This window comes from Notolabrus celidotus, chromosome 6 (genome assembly GCF_009762535.1).
Source record: "Notolabrus celidotus isolate fNotCel1 chromosome 6, fNotCel1.pri, whole genome shotgun sequence".
NCBI lineage: Eukaryota > Metazoa > Chordata > Actinopteri > Labriformes > Labridae > Notolabrus > Notolabrus celidotus.
The window spans coordinates 24,948,723-24,963,441 of record NC_048277.1 but is presented as its reverse complement, the minus strand read 5'-3'; the positions used below and the strand labels follow the sequence as shown (position 1 = coordinate 24,963,441).

General features: G+C 38.4%; 1 protein-coding gene across 3 annotated transcripts; it reads right to left on the bottom strand.

Moving 5' to 3' along the window:
• Positions 1-1,484: 1,484 nt before the first annotated feature.
• On the bottom strand, positions 1,485-14,035 carry ctdspl2a (CTD (carboxy-terminal domain, RNA polymerase II, polypeptide A) small phosphatase like 2a). 3 transcript variants are annotated; one of them, XM_034686510.1, is made up of 13 exons: positions 13,710-14,035; positions 9,281-9,492; positions 7,247-7,382; positions 6,960-7,106; positions 6,610-6,837; positions 6,108-6,204; positions 5,314-5,425; positions 5,133-5,219; positions 4,985-5,047; positions 4,797-4,876; positions 3,499-3,625; positions 3,310-3,405; positions 1,485-2,720 (listed from the first exon to the last, which is right to left on the bottom strand). In XM_034686510.1, the coding sequence occupies exons 2-13, from the start codon at positions 9,467-9,469 to the stop codon at positions 2,655-2,657; spliced, it is 1,428 nt and encodes a 475-aa protein (XP_034542401.1). In that variant the 5' UTR covers positions 9,470-9,492; positions 13,710-14,035; the 3' UTR covers positions 1,485-2,654. The 3 variants fall into 3 exon arrangements, with proteins under 3 accessions (XP_034542401.1, XP_034542400.1, XP_034542402.1); XM_034686509.1 differs by having other exon boundaries at positions 13,706-14,024; XM_034686511.1 differs by having other exon boundaries at positions 2,486-2,720; positions 6,108-6,201; positions 13,706-14,027.
• Between the last annotated feature and the right edge of the window lie 684 nt (positions 14,036-14,719).

The following is a 14,719-nucleotide window of genomic DNA, read 5'->3' as shown; positions in this document are numbered from 1 at the left end:
TCAGGTCCAAAGGATTCTAATGTTATCACATATTTTACAACTTATTTAAAGTTCATTTAAAGTCAAATTTTGCAGTTTATATGATACAAATTGGAACAAACTTTTGAACTTATGAATCCATCGCAAACTAAACGTAACACTAAATTTGGATGCTTTAAAAAGAGCACTTTTATTATGAAAAAAATAAGTAGTGGCCATGATGATATCAGAACATTAGCAACAGACTCTTGGGAAATGTCCTGCTTAAAAAAAGGTTAACAGATCAATGTCTCTGGTCCATCACAGTCACTGATATTTATTCACTGTATTTTCAGTTTTCCTAATCTCCAAAGAACCTTTATAGTCTTAATCTGAGTTTGCATGTGCCTTTCTTCACAGTAGCGTGTCCAGAGGGGTGGCCATGGGTGGCACTGGCACCCCTTGAAATCCAATTGGCCACCCTAGGGGCCACCCCCAAATCCTAAACTATGATTGGCTGTTTGCCTTGTCAGAGGTGGGGTTTCTATTAAAATCTATAATTTGGGATGAGCTAAAACACTGACAGTATATTTCTTTATTAGTGCCCTCAAATGTTTTAAAAAACATCTTTTGTAAGTCCTTAAAGAAGCTTAGAAGATTTATGCCACTTTCTCATGTTTTTTTTTTTTAAGTCAAAAGGAATATAACAACAGTTTGATACTTTAATGAAAGTAGGTTGTGAAGGCATAAAGGGTAAATGTTATTTATTTGTAAATGCACTGGACACCCCTGCCTATGTGAGAGCCTCAGTTGGGCCACCCGGTCAAAAAGTTCTGGACACGCCCCTGTTTCTTCACACTGTCACTAACTTCAGAATTGTAACGCTTTCCTTATAATCTTGAGAAAGGTTTGTAAATAATGCCATTTAAAAAAAAATGAGATATAACCATGTTTACAGCCTGGTACAAAAGACGAGTGTAGTCTGGATAGCTCATTTCTTGATCGGCACACACTGTAGGGGGGCGAATTTTTTCCTAACGCTGCAATTTCGAAGATATTGAGATTACAAGTCTTCCAATGAGAGGCACAGCTGACTGCAGGAACACTGTAGCTGTTGGCTAGGAGGCTCAAACTCCACCTCTTTACGTCACACTGGCTGACAGAAGCAATATGGCTGCCTCCGCCGATTTGCCTCAAACAGCTCTTCAGAAACTGATGTGTGACGTCACGGATACTACGTCCATATTTTATACAGTCTATGGTTGGGACGTGGTCTGAAAATCTTGGGTCCCTCTGAAAAGAAACCTTTTCACTTTTTACATGGCTGAATTGAGCTCCTAGGTTTTTTTTTTAATGTTGATGACATATCTGTCACTTACTCCTTTTTGTGATGACGCCTAAATCAGTCAATTCTTTATAAGTCAAAAGTAACACAGCAATTGTTCAACCAGTATAACTTACAGACTATCTAGGCACTTCTATGTATCCAAAGTTTTGTGTTGAAATAATTAGCAGGGAGCTCTGAGTCGTAGAAAAATGAATTTATTTTCAAGGAAACCATTAAGTAACACTGAATACAACAGGAGTGATCATTCAATAGTCAATAAAACGTGTGACTCCTACATCGTAAAGATCCCACATACAAGACGTCTTGAAAACAACATTTCAAAGCAAACATGTTGGCAATTTGCTGGTGCTACAATTTCATCCCCCCCGCCCACACACACATAACAAACTGAGGTGATACACACCTGTGTAGAAAAGTGACAAGATTTCACATCAACTTACAAAGGGCTGGATGTCAAAGTGCAAGATGCCTGAAGCCCCCCCCCCCCCCCCCCCCCCCCCCCCCTTCCCCTCATTGAAGAGGACGATCAAGGTGTCGAAATCGGACTTGGACTCTCAAATAGAAATCTCAAAAATTAGAATTTAGCCATTATGGCTTCGTATTCAGTTCAGACCCTATGCTAGCTAACATTACATACAGTTTTAAAATATCGTTTCAGAAACATTTTCCTCCCAAAGATATTTTTTTTATAAAAGAAAACTGCACCTTAATACAGACAGCTGCATGTAATGGAGTAAAGCATCACAGGAATAATGCAGGCATACAACAGAAACGCAGCCGTTTTATCCACAGCCGCAAACAAAACACACTAACATTTTGTTGGTTTGTAAAAGCAACCCAATCAGAGATTACATACTAAAACCTGAAGTGAAAATAAAACGACTTAAAAACCTTAAAGAAAAATACTATGTACAAATATTTACAAGAGCGAGTACTATACAAGTGTGACTGGCCGTACGGGGTCAGGCTGAAGCCGTCAGGGTCCATATAATCCAACACTGCATGACATTCAGATTAGTCAATCCAAAATGGTTCTTAAAAAGACAAAATACCTTCAAGGAGGCCGTCTTCAAACCTCGGACTAAAAAGAAGCGAGCAGAAAGTGAAAAGTCTGCCGCAGTGAGCTCATCTGTTTGTTCTCAGTCTGGTTTAAAAACGTCCAGGGCTTTCTGACTCAAACTTAGCTCCTTATTTTCTTTTTTTTTTTTCATGATTCAAGGAAAAAAAAATCTAATGATTATAATGGCAATGTTTTGTTTGCAAAGAGAAAATCCATTGAATATTTCCTTCTGGGATTTTTTATTTTCCAATGTTGATACCATCTCGGACTTCAAAGAGGAACATGAGTTCAGTCTGGAGGGAGCAGGTCGTGCAAGCGAAACTGTTCTCGGATGTGCGGTCTGACATCTTCATTCTGTGACAGAGAGAGAGAACAGACCAAACATAATTTAATACCGAGAAATGGGCTGCATGAGTTGTTCCAAAATTGACATTTAAAAGGTGTTTTTTGACCCGGAACTAGGGACTTTACCCCGGAACTACATGCGATTCGACCGGAGGAACCAGGGTCTAAATTTAGTTCAGGGGTAGATAATCTCCCCCCTGAAAAGCCCCTGCTTTAGGGGTAGTACTTTTCAAAGGTCCTGGGACTTTCAACTGAACGTAACGGTGTTTGTGGAGTTTCCACAGTTGTTGAAACACAGAGGGAGTTTCTGGGAATGCATACTAGTTTAGTTTTTTATTAAGATTTCAAAATGTTATTTAATATAATTTTTTTTTCCATACTTCACTGGCCTGATTTGCACAATCTACCCGGGACTTCAGCCCGCGGTTGAAACACAGAGAACAATGGGGGCAGAGGAACCTTTTAGTTCAAGGTAAAGTAGTTCTGGGGGCTAAAAGACCCCGGAACTCTTGATCAAAATGCACCTTATGTACAAAAGAGGTATTAGGCAGTTACTGTTAATCTGAATACAGAGGTCAAAATGATTCAAAGTACATACCAGCTCCACCAGCTTCTCGAGGAAAGGGACAAGCTTGAGAAGTTCATTGTCATTTCTATCCACAAACCAGCTCTCGATAGGGATCCCGTTAGAAAGCTGAAAAAGAAATGAGGTGATGTACTAACACAGTAGAAGAGAGACTGGCTTTTTAAAAGGAAGTGGTTTAAGTCTTGGGATGAAAAGTCGTACCTGATAGGCGAAGGCTTGGGGTGAGTTGTCGATTATTATCGTCTTGGAAAGATCCCGTCCGAGGATATTCAGGTCTTTTATGTAATTTCCTTGAACACACACACAATGCTCACGGAAAAGTCTGTGCCTGAAAATCACAGGAGACATGTTGTCCAGTTATAAAAACAGTGACACGGCGTTCTGGAGTCAAACAAAGAAAAACACAACCTCAGGTTAAGAGTGTGGAGGCTCTAGGTGACACGTTCCTTGTTGAGTCTCTGACTGCATACAATTCTGCCTCGTCCCTTACTGTGGCTAGTGTTGTAGTCAAGACCACATTAACCGAGAACAAGACATGTCCGAGAACAGAGTGCACTGAGACCAAGACAAGACCAAGACATTTAGGGACCGAGACAAGACCAAGACCAAGGCAGGGTGAGACCGGGACAACACCAAGACCATATGTATCAATAAGAAATCATCATGAGAGTTTACAAAATAAAAGACTTCTGTATATTTTATTTAAGTTTGCTCAAAATACAATTAACAGCAACAAACAAGGTTTGGTTTTGTCTTTGTTGCCTTTGTTTTGACTCCTTAAGTTTTGTTTGGTCATCGTTGGTTTAACTTTTGCTTTAGATCAGAGTTAAACTGTGTTTTCTGTTGCCTGTGATCTCAGGAGAGATAAGAGGTCGTAGCTGAGCAGGATTATTTTATCAAGCCTTTTTTTCTCATCAGTTGTTTCGGCTACATTTTCTAATATTTGTAGTGTTTTTATCTGATGGGTTATAGGTGTTGATCCTGAATCCTGTGGCAGGTATTTAGCTGTGCCCTTCTCTCAGTGTGCCTCTACAGTTTTTTATTGAATGTGTATTTATTGCTTAATTAAACGACTTAGCAGACATCTCTGGTCACAGGCACAGTCTCTCCTCCTGTTGTCTGTCTCATTAACGCCTGAGTTCAGGGGGCGTCATTCACTGTAGCACCAAGAAAGTCGCAGTCGTAGCAGGTGAGGAAAAAATTAATGAATTGATAAAGAGGGAGGGGGGGCTTCCTCTCTTAACACAGTAATGACAGGGACACAGAGTGCATCAGTGGTGGTCTCGACCAGTCTTGATATAAAATACAGGGTCCGCCCAGTCGAGACCTTAAATAAGTGGTCTCGAGATCAAGACCGGTCTTGAATACTACAACACTAACTGTGGCTGTTTTTTTATACGCTAACATTTCATCCTCATTGTCACAGCTAACTTCAACAACACCACAGAGCCAGCTGAGCATAAATCAAAACATTTGCTATGAAGCCGTCACAAACTCACCTGACCAGCTGTTTCTTCGGGTCCAGGATGTTGAGCAACTTGTCAGCGTACACTTTCTTCGACGCCGTGAAGAGAATAATCTGAAATTTAATCCCAACAGCAATTTATTAGCAAAAAGTCAAAATAAACAAATAAAATCCAGAGCCACTTGTAAAACTGTAAAACTGTAAAACTGAAGAGCATCTCACCTCATACATTTGTGACATGCGTTCCAGAAACTCGCGGAAAAAGGGCCTCAACCGAACATACACCTTCAATGCAAAAAAGGTCAAAGGTTAATCACAGCAGCAATAAAAAGAGAGCTCTTTGTGATTAGTGACTTTTTACAGACACTACCTGGTATATGACGTCTTGAAAGAGCACAGGGAATGTCAGGGCTGCATCTTCTAGCTCGTTCAAACTACAGTGGACCAAAGTTTCGTCCTGACATACAAGAAAAGAGGAAGAGAAAAAAGGATTAGCATCAAGTGATTTTTAAGAAGATTTGGATTCAGCCTAAGAAACTCTCACTGCTCACCAGGTCCAGGACGAGGGAGAACTCTGGTGTGCTGCGTGTTTTTAAAGGTAGCGCTGGTTTACGTGTTAACTGCTCTTCTGTCAGTGGAGGCACGTGCTTGATGAAGAAGTACCTGAAAACAAGAAAACAGGGTATATGTAGTTGTTTCTGTTTTCTAATTTTTCTTTTGTTTTGTATTTTATTGTTGTTAGTTGTTTGCTTTATCTTTAATTTTCACTGAGAAGTTAGACTACACATTTTTTTCCCCTCTTATCCTCTCTATTTAATATTCTTATTATTGCTATTATTATTAGATTTTTGACTTATTTATTTTCAAACTGTGAATTCCAATTACATTATAATTTATATTACTTTTTGTGTCTTTATTTCCTTTATTTGCATAAAATGTAAAAAAAAAAAAATAATTATAATAATAACTGAGTACAAATGATTTACTTTGACTGTGAGAAATACAATAAAAATATCATTAAAAAAAATCAAGTTCTACTTTATTTATAACATGACAGGGTTTAAAAAGACACAAAAATGTGCAAAATGTATGCTGTCAGTATTGGAGGGAGGCACAGTTTGTTAACATGATTGATGTCATGAAAGAATCCTCTGGTTGATTGTTCTGTTTCTGCTGCCATCTAGAGGTTCACAGTTCTACATTACAGAGAGCTCTGTTCACCCACCAACACACAATGTCACCTTGAGTTTAACTTCCAAGCTGAATCAAACAGAAACAACACTGCTCTCTAAAAGTGTGTTATCAGATCAGAGCAACAAGGTTTTTCAGCTTTCAGAGCACTTACGGATCAAAGACTTCCCAGTCCTCATCATACGAGGTTTCTGCAGGGGCTGGAGGTAACGTGTGTCGGTAACTGCCGTCTGGCATGCACCCAGGAACTGCTGAAGACGGAAAGATGGATAGGTTACAGTGTTGTGATATTGAGCAGAAGAGACAGTTAAAGTCAGGATGTCATGTAAATGCGAAGCCTCTTTTTCACTAGCTCACTCAAAGGAAACTCTCTGTTGTCTGTTTTTCAGGGGGGAAAGAAAGGAGAAATAAATGCTACCACCGTTAATACTATTCAGAGGTGATGAAGAGGATGCAGATATTTTCTGAGCTTCTGTAAGATCATATTTGCCTTTTCAGAAATTCTGCAGCATTCAGTTCAACTTTGTTTATCAATTGAAAGTTTAACTGCTGAAGACAAAGACAGTAACGCCTGAGCTGACAGGTTTCCAAAGAGCAGTGTTGTTGTTTTTCTAAAATCTTGTTTTCTGGCTGAGAATATGTGACTGCAGTCATACCTGTTAGTGGTGGCATGTCAGATTCAGTGACGATTTCCCCTTCTTCTATGGTAGTGTCAGGCGGCATCTGAAGCCTCTGTGGTAAAACCGGGGCCGTGTGACACGGAGTGATGCCCTCTGTGGACGTGAGGGTGCTACTCGGGATTTCCTCTGCCTGCTCGATGTCCAGCTGTTTCATGATTTCCTCTGCCTCCATCGCTTGGCCAGGAGAGTCTGAACCAGGAGTAGCTGCAGACAGATGATGAGAGGGGTCAGCAGAGTCAACACAATCTCAAAACAAACTTCAGAGACACAGGACGATTTTTAAATCAGTCATGCAAATTTTATAAGAAAATATCTGATTTTTATACCAGTTTTGGTTGCTGGTGAGAAAAAGTTGAAGACAGGGGAGAAGATGGTTCCTAGAAGGGTGGTGCGTGGTGGGCTGCTTGCTGCCTCGACAGGAGCCTCCAGTTTACCATTGGGTTTAATGGGTTTACTGTTGCAGGTCATTGTATCTGCAAAAGAAACTTGTTAAGAACAACCCAAGAACAAAACATAGGCACATATTTTCCTTTAGACTTTCTTTTAGAAACATGGCATATGATCTACGACTACTCTGTAGTAAAGAAGACAGCTCTATCTGAGTCTGTAGTACCTTTGTTTGGACTTTTCCGGGACACTCTGGCGACTGATTTGTTGGCAAGGCCTCTAGTCTGTGGTGTTGAAGTGATTAGATCACTATCAGAATTACAATCAATACGACTTCTCTTGGCGGGGATATCCTGCTCCACCTGAGAAAAGTAAAAAAAGAATTACAACACTAGTCACGGTTACAATGATTCACATTCGAACAAGCTCAAACTAGGTAAAGAAAAAAAAGGGCTGTCAGCGTTAACGCGTCAATGCGATGTGAGTCAATCAGTTGAGCCACGGCTGCATGTCCCCGCTCTTGCTGCCCCCGCCATGAAAAATGACGACACCGCTGCACTGTTAAATGGCATACTTCATTTAAACCCCCAGATGGCTCAGTTGACAAGAATAAATTAAGATGCACTGTGTCAAACAGAATATCACCAAAGTACTTGGCAGTAGGTGCAGCTAATCAGTCTGATGTCAGCAGGCAACTGCATCATGACGGCCGGCAGAGCCACACTATTTTGGAGTGTGTGATTCACCATAAACTAAATCAAAGAAGTGAACGACAGTGCTTGCTAAAAGGGTGGCAACATTGAACTCAGGGATGTCCTCAGGTTGGCATGTATGAGCCATTTTACCTATGTTTTTTTTGTTTTTTGTTTTTTGTTTTGTTACTTGCACAATCACCACAAGGGGCACTTCAGGTAAACGGGCAGGTAAATGCTACAAAAGGGGCACAGGTGAAGTAGTGATCTTGGGAACGGGAAGAGCACACGCTTTTTACCGCTCGTCTTAGACCAAACTGTTATCCTCATCCTGCATATCACCTTCAAAGTAAGTTGTCTTTACCTGTTCATCTTTTGGATCAATAAACGGCAAGAAATAACGCAACAAAAACACCTCACTCCCGCACCCAGACAGCGACTAAAATCAGGTCAGAATAGTCACTACAGGCATGTTGTGATACGTCTCACACGGGACTGCCACCAGATCCTTGTACGGTCTATATCTGATCCGCTGCAGTCCGGCTCCGTGCGCTCTCGTCCATCAACACCCACCGGTTAGGTTTTCAGAACGCAGCAGGGAGCAGGACCGCCGGACAGCTGGACTCATTGAATCAGGGTTTCTCCTCCTCCTCTCCTCATCCATGTTGTCTTTATCAGCCTCTGAAACCCTCTGACTTGATAACTCCAGGCCTGCCTCCGCTGTAAATGATTATTTTGTTGTCCTAGTTAAGTTAAAAACAATCTAACGATAACACAGACTGTTTTATTCTGAAAATTAACCTTCTTTCTGTGATGAATTGATGCGTTGTGCACCGGCATCCAGCAAAAATCCTGCGTATCTGATCTGTTGCGTTCCGACCTGCCGGCTCAGAGACCCAGCTTGAACACAACGGAGCGGATCCAATGGAAGTTAACATTGACTAGAATAGAAACCTATCAGATCAGGTGCCGTGACGGATCGGAAACGGACCGGACACGGATATGGTGGAATTTGGCCTTTAAAGTTTCATGTATTCATGACCTGTATGCAACAGAGACAGCAGCCAATTTGGAGCTTCTGAAAAGTGCAAGTGCTATCAGGATCATGGTTTGTCAGTGAGTAATCAGAATTATCTTGTTTTCCATGCACATTTTTTGGTGTGTAACAATGTTATCCTTCAAAAACAACAACTAAGAAACCAATTAAAGAACTGTATCTCAGAATAAGCACTCTGAAGCTTTCGCCTTCCTCAAAGTCACGGTGTTAGACAACACTGGTGTAGCAGTGCAGCAAAAGTCAAGACTATTAACACATTTCATTTGATTCCCAAATCATACACACTGCTAAGAACACACATTATCCACAGTTTAATATGAACTTTTTGTCATGTAATACAATATAATGGAATTTTAAGCATGCCAGAATTAACCATTGAAATTCTGCAATTAATCAAGATTTTATAGCCCAAAATACTTAAATAAATATGTGCTCCTCCTGAGTATTTTCATGCCATAGCAGCAAAAACTGACTTATCAACCAGCAGCTGAGAGCCATGATGAAAACCCACCTTGACGGCATTTCCACGGATAAACTTCTTTATCGTGGAGAACAGGCCGGTTTCATTCTTCTGCATCTTGCCTCGACCTCTCACTGGGGAGGGCTCCACTTCACAGTGTTTCCGTTTGGCCTGGGACGGCTGTGTTCGACGGCCTATGTTCGGCTGCTGAGGAGCTTTTCGCACTCTCAGCCTCATCATGCTCCAACGTCACATAGAAAATTCTGACAAGGGAAGAGAAAGACTGTGAAGGGAATGTTGCTTTAATTCTGAGAGCAGAATATTACTCTGAGATCTGTAAATATGACTATCTGTTTGCACTGGACAATAAGACCCAAAGGCAATCTGTATATCATGCACAGTTTCAATGTATATGACCAAAGATTTGATGCAAACTTAAAGTAATGGACTGCTTTTGATACTTTGAGGATAATCATTAAACATTTCTTAAATCAGACTGAAGTCATAAAGAGGAGGACACACTCTGTTAGGCATCTTAAAACAAGATAACCTCATACACAGCTTCTTAAATGAAAATTGAGCTCAACTACAATCTAAAGATTGTCTTGGACTGTACTCCAAATGCTAACGTGTGTTTTAATTTTCATGGTAGGACTTAAGGTTGTGTCTATGCTTGGGATGAGACTGACTATACCTGCTTTACAGGTCAAAAGTAAACAGCACATAAACAGAAACTCTTAATCTGTCTGAACATAAACTACTACTACATAAGAGATGAGCAACTCATCAAATTCTCTCTCTCTTCACATTCTATTAACAACCAACAGCTTCAAATAGAATTGACCAATCAAATTAAAGTCATAACTGAACAACCATACAGACACTGGACTCTAGAGGTAAACACTGATCTGGTTATATGTGGAAAATGAATATATACACTAATAGTGTTTAAATGCATAAACATAAACTATCATGACTATGATCTGCTGTCTGGTACACAAACTATATCTCACGATAGTCTCCTTTAACTTTCCCTGTTGCATCTGCTCTGCATATTTGTCATTTATCAGACTAAAATAACTAAAGCGATATGAAAAGCATGAAACTAAATTATGTCTGTTCCACTCTTGAGCTCCAGTATGCTGAAATGTGATAGGTCTTTAATCAAGTTATCTAGGTGTATTTTAAATTTTTCTGGTCCTGCTTATACTTTTCACCAGAAAAAATACAAAGGGCTGAGAATGGCATTTATTTTTAAAATGATTAATCTCTGGATTATTTTGCTTGCCCCAGAAAAATGTTCGAACTCTCAAATCTACTCGAATCAGTTACTCAATAACACATTTATAAAGTTTAATAGATAGTTTGTAGTATAGTTTTGTTATTCTGGTTGATGGCAGCTTATTTATTTACAATTGCAGATCTTAAAACAAATAAATTAAATACACTATTTAATCTTTCTAATTTATTACCAAGAACAATTATGAAGTCAGTGTATTTGGACGATAAGGTACTCTTTGGTGCAAAACAAATAATTGTCTTTTTTTAATCTGGTTTTGTACGATTATTAAATTAAATACCTTACACTGACCTGTTTTAATAATTGCAGAATAACACCCGTTTTGGTTTGATATACATGAAGAACTAAGGGAGGTGTTTGATATAAATGTGACTTTTAGTTGGGAAAAGCTTTGTTGGACACCTCCACACATCCAATAATAGAAAATGTTTTTATTTATTTGGAATATTGAGCACAGCTGCCAGGAAAGCAATAACCAGAAAATGGCTTAAACCTGCCCCACCATCTATCGATGACTGGTATGATATAATTTATGACATTTTTTAAATGGAACGGATTACCTTTTCTTTGAAGCTTCGGAAAGACTAATTTGAGGAAGTGTGGAGTAAGTGGATGTCTTATATTTCTACAAAAATACCTTTAGTTTAAGGTATTCAAACTTACTTCTGTGTATCCGAGTATTTTTATTTATAATTTTCTTGTGAAACAGACACCCCATGTTCTGTCATTGTTCTTTTTTGTTTGTTTTTAGTGAGTACTGTCTTGTAACATTGAAAAACAAGGTGGATCGCTATAGGGTTCAAATACTTTTAAGCCCACAACCCCCAAAATATAGATGCCAAAGACTCGCGACCCCCACTGTCCCTCCAAAGTGGTTTAATGTGGCTTCATTTAGCTGGTCTGCAGAAAATGACCCTACCTGTATGAGCATGTAGCTGTGTTTCCTGTGCCGTTATGAATTAACCTACTGCTACTGATGCTTTTGATAATTAACTTTTCACTAACCCTAAACTTAGGAGTCATCTGGCAAAAGAAAGGCAGAAAACTCATTACATTTTCTATTTTCAAGGTTTTATTTCAAGTTTAGCTTCGGTTTTTGTCAATATTTTTTTACTATAACGGGTAAAATTTACTATTTTTAGATAACTTTTGTCATTCAGATTTTTTATTGCATTTTTTCAGTATTTCTTTTTTCACCAAAAGTTAACAAATTATATATGAGTAACACAAAACCAACAAAGAGAAGAAAAAATAAATAAATACATCCAAAAAATATCTGTTCTCTGCACTTTACAGCTGTGACTGTGAGCACACATTACTTTCTCGCTGGTTTCAAACTACATTTTTATATTTACTTACTGTAGGCTTGAGGTTATGTATTTATTTATTTACTTATTCATAGAGTCTATTTTTAGCTTGTTATCTATTCTGTATGCTGCTGGACCTGAGTAATGTGTTTTGTTCCTTCATGTTTTTAAATGTGCATGAATGACAATAAAGTGAACCTTGAAAAATACAATAATAATAATAATAATAATAATAATAATAATAATATTTAACAGTACAAACAAAAAGGAAGATAAACATAAGAAAACAAGGTAAATAAACAAAAATAAATAATATTAATTCTTTCTTTAGATAACTCAAAAAAAAAAATATCTGAAATACATCTCACGACCCCCCAAGGGGCCTGACCCACACTTTGGGAACCCCAGCTATAGATGACTAGTAACAAATGAAGAGTTCATTTGCAAAAACAGTTAACTCACTTTTGGAAAATTAAAAAAATATATATTCAAAAAACACGTTTTTTTCTAATACTAGCTTTTGGTATGATCAATCATCTGAGGTTGGGTGGCTTTGACTAAGTCAAAATTACTTTACTAATCAAAGATATCTTGAAAACTTTATTAGGAATCTAAATAAAAAAGAAATATGTTTTTTGAAAAAACTGAGTCATCTATTTTTGCAAATGAACTCTTCAAATGTAATTTGTGCAATTGTGAACTCGTATGATTCCAAAAAATAGATAATAATAATAATAATTTCAGAATAATAAATAGTCCTTCTTTGGTCACCACAGTCATTTAATAAGGTTTTAAATAAAGGTATAGAAATAAGTGAACTCATGTGATTCCAAATTTAAAGTATTATGAATAATAATAATAATAATAATAACAATAATAATTTCAGAATAATAAATAGTCCTTCTTTGGTCACCACAGTCATTTAATAATGTTTTAAATAAAGGAAAAGAAAATAATTGAACTCATGTGATTCCAAATTTAAAATATTAATAATATCAATATTAATATTAATATTAATAATAATAATATTAATAATAATAATAATTTCAGAATAATGAATAGTCCTTCTTTGGTCACCCCAGTCATTTAATAAGGTTTTAAATAAAGGTAAAGAAACATGTTATCATGTCAGTGTGTCAGGCAGAGCAGTGCCTGGAGTGGGCGGTGTTCGTGATAAACATTGAGTCCTGACAATCCGTAACAAAAGGCCTGAAATGATCCTTTCTGATTGAACCTGTGTTTATTAAAAGGGCTGCTGGTTTCTTTAAGATGCTGAATGGTGCAGCAGCTTTGTGATCAAATAAGATGTGTTAGCAGAAAAGCATCTCTGGCTGTTATGTAACATCGGGCTGTAATAACACCAACGACGTCAACCAGCTAACATTAGCCAGCTGCTGATTTTTCAACAAACACCTGTCTGACACTCACATCCTAACCGTGGTGGGACACAATCATGAGTTTCTACACACACAGGTTGATGTAAAGTGCTTGTAATTGGAATGTGTCCAAACGTAACGTGAACCAGATGCTGTGGTTTGGGGTCCGTGGGCAGTGGACACAAGCTGCTACAGAGAGCTAGTTGTGAGCAAGGCTGTCAAAAAATGCCAATGGCAGCAGAAGCGAAGCCGTGACATTTTCCACTAAAGCTCCCACAGCACGTCTGAAGTCTGTCCCTGTAAACATAAATGTGTAAATCCTGAGAACTATCCGTCAGTAAGTCAAACAAAGCCACCTCGTAGCTAGCTAGCAAAGCGTCATTTTGTTCTCCTCCATGTCTGTTTTCAGCCATTAGACTACGCCCCCTAACATTAGCCTCTAAGCTAGCAGCAGTCATTGACTACATCTTTTTGTTTACATGTTGTTTTTTACCTACTGATGATTTTTTTAGGAGCTCCTCAAATGTTGCCGCTGCGTTGTCAGCTCTCGGCGGCCACCGATCCGGGCCGGGCCGTTGGTTGTTGCTGCCGGCAGCTGTGTCAGTCGCTCGGTGCCTCAGTCACTGATCACCCATGTCTGTGGACGCCATTTCCCGCCTCATCACAAACATAACGCTGGTTGTGCGCAGGAGAATGCGACACACACACGTACAGGGGAAACAACGTGGCGGAGAGTGGAGAGAGGACTCAACAGGAAAATGGCTATAATGCGTGTGCGCGCCGCTATACTAACTCACTATCACACTTTATCCCTACTGGTATTGTTGTGTGATTACAGGAAAGACGTGGTGTACATACTGGTGAACTGAGTGCATTGATCCGAGCTGTATTGCATGTCTATTTCTTCCCAGATACAGCTGTTGATGCTGCTATTATTTTAACCCTGGGGCATATTCAATTATCTAAAAGTGTCAGAATCCCCCAAAATCCCAATATACATTTATTTTAATCTCATTATTAACTCCATTCCCAACCATTAAATCAAGATTTAGTCCATTGGTGTTCTTTAATTCTCACAGATCATGGTTCAATGAGGATAACTCACTCGTTTTCATTAAAACTAATGTTAAAACTTTTTTTAATGTACATTGGAAAGCCCTAAATATAAATAAAATAGTTTGACATGACAAAGATTTTTTTTAATTTTATTTTACATTTTGATTTTTTTGTTTTTATGAAGTGATGTTGATAAATTAATACGAAACCTCTTTCTGTCATATGCTGCCCAGATTTTTATGCTGCATTTAGCTGGTTTGGAAGGCATATACTGCCTAAAATAGACTTTAAAAAGGGTCAATTTGACCCGGAACATAAAAGGAGGGTTAATAACATTTAAAACAATTTTTTTTCTGTTTTTATTTTTATTTTTTAACATTGATATGGGAGTGCAGCTTGATTGGGATTTAATGACAATTACGCACAATGCACTTTAAGTAAGAAATGAAAA